This window comes from Micropterus dolomieu, linkage group LG07 (assembly GCF_021292245.1).
Source record: "Micropterus dolomieu isolate WLL.071019.BEF.003 ecotype Adirondacks linkage group LG07, ASM2129224v1, whole genome shotgun sequence".
NCBI classification, from domain to species: Eukaryota; Metazoa; Chordata; class Actinopteri; order Centrarchiformes; family Centrarchidae; genus Micropterus; species Micropterus dolomieu.
Genome location: NC_060156.1, coordinates 14,130,441 through 14,140,150, shown reverse-complemented (window position 1 = coordinate 14,140,150; position 9,710 = coordinate 14,130,441). Strand labels below are relative to the sequence as shown.

At 40.5% G+C, this 9,710-nt stretch overlaps 1 protein-coding gene across 2 annotated transcripts in view; it reads right to left on the bottom strand.

The window, feature by feature from the left end:
• Positions 1-2,295, bottom strand: part of hoxd3a (homeobox D3a) — a 3,234-nt gene extending 939 nt beyond the window's left edge. Inside the window, exons 1-2 of one of the 2 annotated variants that reach the window (XM_046053827.1) lie at positions 2,281-2,295; positions 77-641 (exon numbers count right to left, since the gene is read on the bottom strand). In XM_046053827.1, the coding sequence (XP_045909783.1) occupies positions 77-539 (463 nt within the window). In that variant the 5' untranslated portion in view covers positions 540-641; positions 2,281-2,295. Of the gene's footprint in view, positions 1-76; positions 642-2,280 lie in introns of those variants that run through there. The other variant, XM_046053828.1, reaches the window with a different exon arrangement.
• Between the last annotated feature and the right edge of the window lie 7,415 nt (positions 2,296-9,710).

The following is a 9,710-nucleotide window of genomic DNA, read 5'->3' as shown; positions in this document are numbered from 1 at the left end:
GTCAACCCCCCCCCCCCCCCCCTCCTCCTCCCAAGCCCCCACACACGCACACACACGTCTCCATCTTCGTCTCTACCTGCAATGGTGCAGCTGTTGCTCTTCTGCTTAGCGTTTTGCCGGGTCTCCTTCATCCAGGGGAAGATCTGCTTCGTGAGGGTTGGCGTGGCAGTATTGGAAGCGCTGCTGGATGGGGATTTCTTCTTCTGGGATGGAGAGCTGTTGGAGCTGGGAGAGGATGCGGACAGTGGAGGTGCCTGCTGCTCCCCAATACCCGTGACTTGGCTGCTGCTGCTGCTGCTGCTGCTGCTGCTGCTGCTGCTGTTGCTTTGCCGCATACAGTCTCCGTTCAGGTCACTGTCTTTGAGGGTTGGTGGCCGGACAGCAGAGGTCTGGATGGGACACACTGAGCCCTGGTAGTCACTCTCAATGTTAGAAGCAGGGTAGGGCTGATGAGTGGGGCCGTAGTTGTAAGAATCTGGTTTGGGGTAGGTGTAACCTCCAAAAAGTCCAGTGTTATCGTAGTATGTTGCTTTCTGCATTTTGTGGATTTAAAGCCAATAAGCCAGTGCAACTCTATCCAGTGGCATGGGTGTTGTTTATTCACGTGATTGGTGTTTCCCACAGTTGCTCCACTCTGTGACCTATAAAGAGACATATATCAGACTTATCTGACACATGAATAAGGCCTATAACCTACTCACTATACCTCCTTAACAGTAGCCCAATAACTGAGATTCTGAGTTTAAATAAACCTGGATAATCACTGTACTTGGCCCTAGACTCATACTGTTATAGACTGCAGCATCTATTTAATTAGAAATTACAAACTGTCTCTATATTGTCTATAACAGTGATACATCTCCCAGCCCCAGATTCGAGCCGTCTGACTCATTTCTGGCACAAAACAGTTAAAGTTTAACTTGCGCTAAAAGGGGACCCTCTGGGAGGCTTTAGGAGTCCCTCAGAAATAAGCTGAATCAGCATTTGACACGCACACACACACACAATACCCTTTTCACTAATCACAAGGCCTGACAAAGCCCGTCATGCATTGTTCCCTGCGGCAGAAATATAGCCCACCAAGGCCGCGCACATGCATTTGGATCACATGTTTACGCACACAAGAAGCTAAATACTGATTTCCTCCACTGTTTGTTGTTACTGAAAATGTAAAAAATGTAGGTGATCTCGGTATGTGCGAGAGAGAGAGAGAGACAGAGACAGAGAGAGAGAGAGAGACAGAGAGAGAGAGCTGTTGGGTGGGGAGGGGAGCGGGGGTTAAATATTATAGCTCATTAGCCTTTACACAAGCCTCAAACCATATATTGTCTGGTTGGTTGCTTTTCTGCCTCTGACCCATTCATGCCAAATGCAGCCTGTCTTTAATTGTAAACAAAACTTTTTGATTCTGTCAAATATTCTGGTGGATTTTTTTAATGCAGCTATTTTTGTTTTAAGAGAATCGCAGGCCCGCATTTAAAGCTGAAACTAAAATATCAAAGGGGCCCTACTGTATGTTGGTGGCTTGAGGAGGTGCAGTCTGCCCCGTGCATAACAATTGCACCTGTCAGTGTGGACCGCGGCAAAATTTATGACCGCAAATGTTATGGTTGTAAACGGGCTCAGGGAGGAATGAAAGGCAAAACACCTCTCAAGACTCTGCAGCCTTCAGAAGTGTAAAACTACGCGTAGGAGGCAGGCAAGGGAAAGAATTTCATACTCAGCGACTTCTCCCATGCAGAGGCTCGGTTTATAAATGATGCCTCCATTCTGGCTGAGCGCGAGTCTGCAGAAGAAAGACCCAAGTGAAAGACTGGATATGTTTTGCTGGTTAAAAAGGATGCAGGGAATATTGGCAATGGCGCGGTTAAAATCATTGGATATTGTGTGGTGAAGTGGTGAAAGTCCTCCAGATTTTATGTTATAATTTGCATGTTATTTTTCCAGTTATACCTGACAACAATGTAAATATGCTTCATGTATTTTTCTATTTTCTTTTCTTGTGGAAAAATAGTATCAAGTTTGCTCTTGATCATTAGGCTTTATTCGCGCGGCGTTGTTGCAAACGTAGACTTGGACATATTGGAATGGGACTTTGGCCTGCGCAAATAATTACACGTATAGGTGAAGTTAAAGTCATCCCTCATGTCTGTTTTCGTGATTTAAGCCTCCTGTGAAACATACTGAGCGTTAATATGCAGCCTAATAACAAATCATCCTTTCACCTTGTTAGAAGTTGGCTTTCTTGTCCACTCCCTTGATTAAAGAAATGTTACTCACCAAAATCTGCGCAAATCTGTTTTTATATCCCTCACGAATTCATCACTGCTCCCACCTGGACCTGGAAGAGAAATAAAATACATGTTTCTTCACATTCCCCCCTTTAAATCACAGACAAACATGGGAAATGAAATTCGATGCACACACACACACACACACACGTTTACAAAACAATAAAGATGAATGCCATCGGGCCCCAAAATTCTCCACCATTTTTAAAAAGAAAATTACAATAAATTAAAAATAAATGTACTGAAAAAGGCTCGTGTAAAAAAACAAAACATTTTTAATTCAAATGATTCCTGGGCTCCCCAAGATTAAAATTTTATTTGTATTAATATTTGTGGCCTGTTTAATTTTGCCAAATTAAAAGACAGATAGGCTAGTCACTACAATGACACACAAAAAAAGTCTCTGCTTGAAGTGCTCCAGAGAGAAAAGTCTTACATGTGCACTTTTACACAAAGAGCAAGCCCAAATATTTAGCAGTCATAAGCTTTTTTGGGTGACCTTTGGGTCATTCAGCATTAAGTCAAAGTTTAATGAACAACGAGCAGTTCGGCTTCAAGTAGACTCAAGTCTCAACTAAAGTCAAAGCATCTTTTCAGCGGAGACTGAAGCACAACAGAAGATCGCCCGACGGAAAGAGTCGAAATTAAACCTTAGATTATTTCTAGTTTGTTGTTTTTACAGTGAGTGTGAAACCACCTCTGCTTCCGTGCTTGTATTTGAGGATAATTACTCAAAATATGAACATGGAGATTTAAGATTCCTTCGATGTGGACTATTTGTTAAAGCTGGTCGATAATCTGAGCCTGAAGTGCTTTTGAGCACACTGGGCTACTAGTAGCAGACATGATCCTCTTTTCAAACAGCAGTGTTTTTCGCCTACGCGTTGTTACGGTAAGTTTGGTTCACACAATGGGCCGGACTCAATGTGGAGTGTTATTATCCCAGTAAGTCTTTCTCCTGGTTAGCCCCTCAAATTCTCTCCATATTTCAAGTTAAACAGCCTTTAGACAGGCGTTTTGTTGTTGCTGGAAAATGTGTGTTACATCCAAGAAATGATTGCATGGATACTAATTTAATAATATTGTCTCTACCGCGATGTTGTAAAATACAACGTCTTATTTTCCTGGAGAAAATACAAGCTGCTCACAAAAATGCAATCGCAGCAATATGTTTTGTTGTAACACTGCTTTTTGTTGATTTGGGTATAAATTCAGCAGCCATTCTGCAAAGACACACACTGATGAGTGTGTCGCTTATAAAGACGTAGAGCTCATAAATTAAACCCCAAACCATTGTAAAACAGTTAAGAAGCTGTTAGCAGAATATAAGCAAAATGGAATAGTCAACATAAATATAAGGTTTTATTGTCTTTGCGACTCAGGCCAATTGTAGGCTATATTCCCAACAATTCAAAGAAGAATAAATTATATCCAGATGCGTCACAATTAACCAAATACAAGTAAGCCCAAACGTATGCAAATAGTGTGAAAATCTAATCTTATCCTTGTTCAATATCCAGTCTGACAATCCTTTAAAACCATCAAATATGAATTCATGTATAAAAAACGTTGCAGGTTAACAAAGCCATATAAGTTGAAACCACATAAATCACGGCAAACGCCACAGTGACGATAAGACAACAAATTAATGTGATTTACGATCCAAGAGTCAAAAAGAAAAGTTCCTTTCCTACTTCTTCCTCAGAGCCGGTTTTCATCGAAACGTGAAATCAGCTGAAAAGCGCAGAGGAGCTCAGGCTCAATCTGTCGATAATATTTGAACAGGCATTCTCGAAAAGAAATTTATGAATAGGTAGCTGTGGACTTAATATCCGCACGGTCGCCGACGAGAGCGACATTAACAAGCGTCACCTCCTTTGAGTGGAATAAATCATATATATTTCCTTGCATTATATTAACCCCTGGTTAAAGGTTGCTTTCTGCCATGTAGTTGCTTACCTGTGAATCAATTCATCATAAAGCAGTTTACCTCTCGGTTCCTTTCCACGCAGTCTCTAGAATAAATCCTTCACCCTTTGTCTGTAGACAATGCTGTCCTAAACCTGATCTTGCTGTTTTTCAGACATTTCCATATACCAGTGGAGACAGTATTCCCGAAAGAATGGAAGGACTCGCATTCAACTACCAATAAAAAGCGAACAAGGTATCCTTATTCCAGAAAAAAAATCCCTGGCAATCAATCACCATTGAAACATACAGGAATTCAGAACCGGATAGGCCTGTGCAGATTTGGAGCTAACATTAGGATTTTTTGGTTGTTTCGGGAGCTTTGTGATGACAAATAAAGGCGCTGCCTTAAGATACAAGCATATTTGTTCACGTGATTGTTCTCTTCTTCAACCGAGCCTTACCTCACCAATCCATTTTGATAGAGGGTGGCGTTTATTTCCTCATCTGAACTGTGTGAAAATGTTCCACTGCCTATTTCTTTTTCATCTCCTCTAGAATTGCGAGAAATGCAACTCGCCTGCACTTCAGTATTTAAACAACAGCATTACATTATATGCTGCTGTTAAACTACTAATGACACAGATTTACACATCCTCAGGCTCTATCAGTGCAGCAGTTGCAGCATCTATAGTGCTGTAACGGATTTCTGTGCATTTTCTTTATATACCAGCAGAAATTTCCAGCATTTTGTAGATTTTCTCCTCACTTGTTCTTAAAAAAGAAACTGCCTGCAATTTCACAATAAAACGTGTAACGTCTAACTGGGGGCCTTAAACGCACCGCAGTTGTGTAGTTTTGGATTAAATTGTTAAACAATACTATTTCTATCGATGTCCTGTTTGCTAGATGTGCATTTTAAAAATGATTTATGAAATAAGCGACGTGTGGGTCCCCCTCCCCCCCCCACTCCAACTGGGATTTTGATTATATTCAAATAAACCAAGTTATCATCTTTTGTTTGTTGTGTCTGTCCTCACACACTACTGAAACACAAAGAATGAGAGAGCCATTCTCCTGCATTGTTCTCAATATCAATCAGGGGTGGAAAAACATAACACAGCAGACTAAATGAATCTAAGCTATTGGAAAAGACCAGAATGGATTGTAAGATTTGGAGCGGGAGAGAGTCGGCTGCTTCAGCGGTGGGTTATCACTGCTGTGAAGAAGAAGAAGAAGAAGAAGAAGAAGAAGAAGAAGAAGAAGAAGTAGAAGGGATGCAGGACTGTTCGCGTCGCAGCGTATGTTCAGAGGGTAATAAAAGTGAAAGATTTACAGTTTTCGCCCGGCCCCCCTACAGCCTCGCACCCTTTCAGGAATTACTGAGAATGATTTACAAGGAGGCAGAACTGTCAGCCTGCCCAAACTTCCAGGACTTCTTTGAAATCAGAATGAAATCACCCCGACTAATAATAAAAACAGCAGAAATGGACTGCAAGCCAGGGGGAAAGACAAATAACCTGTTATTTTATCTAATGTTAAAAACTTGAACTATAAATCAAGGTATAAAGTTCTACTTAGCAAACAAGACAGCCATTCATAATTTTAATGCTGTGTCTTTTTAAAATATTTAGTTCCTTTTTGTATTTTTGGACCAAAATCGTAAAAAAAAAAAATCTGAATTACACTCTTAATAAAGAATCAGTGGGCCCTATGGAGGGGTCACATTGAAATGAATGTGTTGGAAAGAGCATCTGTTCAGAGCGAGCATCCATAAAAGTCACTGCCCTTTAGTTTTTACCTTTAATGCTATCAATCCATTTCAAGATATTTGCGTAAACCGCAAGATCCAAACAAAATTTCTATCATTTCTAGTAGGCTATATTTGTATTTGTTTTTAAAGAAGACATGCACACAGTGACTAACCACAGCCGATACAATCCTGCTCAGGGCGCACACATCAAAGGGAGCAATTTATCAAATATCAGGACATTTGATATCGTCATTTACCAGCTCGGGCTACATGAAAAATGCTGAAATATTTACCTACCCAAGCATCCATCGGTTCGGATGTGTCGCTAAAGTGCGGGGCTACGGTTGCGCCGGGTATCGGATATTATTTTCTTGGGGGATCTCTTCAGTTTTCAAGTCTGATAGAGTCCTTGCGATTAATGACGACGCCGTGTTTCTAGGGGGACGTGCTGCATTAATTATTTAGACAATCACGTGGTCGAGAATAGAGAGCGGAGTGGTATAGTCTCTGGATTATATCTCTGAATGCAGACAGCGCACTTTAATATATCTTAGGGGGGTTGTCTGGCTCGGAGAGGCTTCTGCGAAAACAGCTGGAAATCAAATATGGCCGGATGGAGAGCGACGACGTTGTATTCCTGCACTGGGTGCAGTGTCATTGAAAATGGCACTGCCTTTGGCTCCCATTTATTGCTGTTCAGACATGTAGGTCAGTGTGGCTACACTGTACGCGGTATAGTAGGCTGCTCTGACCTGGTAATTACTGGGGGAAACTGTGTTATGATATATTTCCTTTCTATTCATTTTTTAATACCAGGAGTTCAGACTACTCAGGTTGTATATTAAATGGTGCAAATTGATAAATATAAATTAGCAATCACTAGTTACCTTAAAAGACTAGTAATGTATATTAGGTAGATTCGTTGTCCAATTATGCCAATGACACCCCCCATCCCATCCCCCACCCCTCCCATCTCCCTCTCCCCCCCCCCTCTTTCTTCAGCATCTATGTACAGATCATTTATGGCAGGATGGTGGATTGGTGGCATCACTTTGTCTCAGCTTCTCTCTGAATCTATATCTTGTATTTTGCACCACATACACACAGGCATATAAGCGCCTGTGCACGCCTATAGGCCTGCGTGTGCTCAGTGGGGATGAGACAGTTGTCACTTGGGGATGAAAACACTGCTGAGTGACTGAAGATCTTCTTTCCACATGTCTGTTTCTGACCGCTTTTGTCTGAATCAGGACTGATTCTGTAGTGTGAAGGGTTGGAGGTCAGTGTTGCCAGTGGGTCATATTCAGTAAAGGCGTAACTGTGAAGCGGGGGGGGGGGGGGGGGGGGGGGGGGGGGGGGGGGGGGGGGGGGGGGGTAATATCAAATGTATGTAGTAATTCATTGTGTGGATGCCTATATTCTAAAACTGTTACAGATAAATGTGTGTATCTTGTAATCTGGTTTCCGAGCAGGACCACAACCTCTGTTTGCATTAGCCTGAATATGCCAGGCCAGTAAACTTTATTTGTGTTTATATTCTGTAATAAAAGACTCGTGTAACGATTGTTTTCCAATAAAGACTCAATTCAGCATCATATAAGAATCCAAACGCAGTTTTTATTCAGTAAAATCACCTTGAAAAGCTCAATTGAGAGCTTAAGAGGATGTTTTTTGCGCAGTCATGCGCTCCTTACGATAGGAGCTGATGAGCGAAAATTAAGACAAGCCAGGGTAAAAACTCTTTTCTTCTTCATTTTTTAAAGATATGCTTGTCATAGACAAATAATATATGTATGGTCATAAATTTCATGCTTGACAGGAGAAGAGGCTGTCTGTCCATGGAGCGCACATTTGGTGCATTTGTGTGTTTTGTAAAAGGGGGCTTAGCTCCATATGGCTCCACGTGCTTGTTACCACTGAAAAAAATATCCTTTCCCACCAAAAGAGACCTTTTTGTTATTTGCGCAGAACGAAAGGCACTAAAAAAACAACAAAAAAAATTGAAAACAAAATGTAGTTTTGAGCAATCAGAGAAATTATAAAATGCCTCAGTGTGCCCGGGAAAATAAACTCAAAATTAAATATTTCTGGTGTGGGGGAAATAAAAGTCTGGCGACAAAGTGCCCTTTGCAATCATTTAAAGGCATATTCAGTAAAAATCTTTATTTTTTCCAATATACGTCTCGCATCTCAATGCACAATACAAGGTAAAAAGCATGTACAAAAATAAAAAAAATTAAAAAAAAGATTGCATATTGACATGAGGAGACAAACGCACAAATCAGAATCTTTTGGGGCTGCGCCTGATATAAATACTGTTAAAACACGTGTACAACTCTGGATTTCACGCACTGACTCTTGCTTCGAAGGATTTAGCTTTGTAAGTGTGGAAAAAAAACCTCCAAAGCAAAGCCAACAGCGCCTGGGAGAGAAAATGCTGCTTGTCCGGCGGGTCAGGGGTGTTGGGGTCAGTCCTTGCGGCTGAAATGTGTCCCCTGGATGAACCTGCCACTGCTGCTTTTGTCGACCTTCGGTTGAAATACCTTTTCAAGCCTCTCATGGTGAAGACTTCACAGTGAAGACCTCTTCGTTCTGGGAGAGCTTCTGGGCTTTTTTTGTTCGAAGACAATGACGGTATAAAACAAAAAAAATATCTGTCTTGAAACGTGACGTGAAAGCCCCCCTCGGAGTAAATGGAAAACTCTACGATTCCCACATTAACTAAGACTAAAACGTTGCATAAAGCCATGCAATTAATGCAAAGAAGTTCAAACACATTTTAGATTAATCAAAATCAAACGAATACTTTTAATTAAAATTGTATGTGTGCTATACGAAAATTTACAGGTTTTTTTGAACAAATAAATAATGACGTAAAAATCAGATTAAAGAAGAATAAACAATTATACTCCTGAATATTCTGGATTTGATTATTTCCGATGAGAAACATCCAATATCAATTTGATGCCACATGCAAGAACAAATGAGCTTTCATATAAGAGTTTCAAATGGCAGGAGAGCGCCTCTGAAAATATACACTGTTTACAAAGATGTCAGGAGAGATTTATAAGGGCACTCAGAATAGTATGCACACAGGAATGTCTTGCTTTTTGGAATAATATTTAGGCTAAAAAAATTCAAAGCTTTATTGTACAAAATAAGTTAAAACATACGAGTCACAAAGAAACTGAGAGTCAACGGGATTTTTTGCAACTTAGGAAAGTAGGTTGTATTAGGCGTGCTCTATGCAAATACTGTTTGCTTCAAGTATATATATATATATGTATATATTGTGCGTTTTATCTGGAGTTTCAATAGGAGAAAAAACTGAAATAACCTTTGTTTGCGTGGAATTTGAACGAAGGGCTTCCCTGTTCTGAATAGAGCAATTCAAAAATCAGCGTGAATCCATGTGAGAAGAGCATAAACACTTTGTTTAAATCCATGAAATCAACCGAGGCTGCTCATTAAATGTCCTCAGGTGGGCAAAGTCCAAAAAATAAAAAAATAAAAGGAAACTGAAAAGTTTGTTTCGTTGTTTTTGAGTCTCTTTGAGGAAATTAAAACAAGAAACAGGGTCAACTTTCAAAACTCAAGGCTGACCTGATTTTCTCACTCAGTCTTGAGTCAATGCTGCTGGGGTCATTTTTGTTAAATAAAAAAATGGCTAAAAATGACATCAGTCCATGCAAAAGTCGAATGCAATCTGTCTTTTTTATGTACAGTTAATTTCTACAAAGGTGTGACACCTTTCTCTC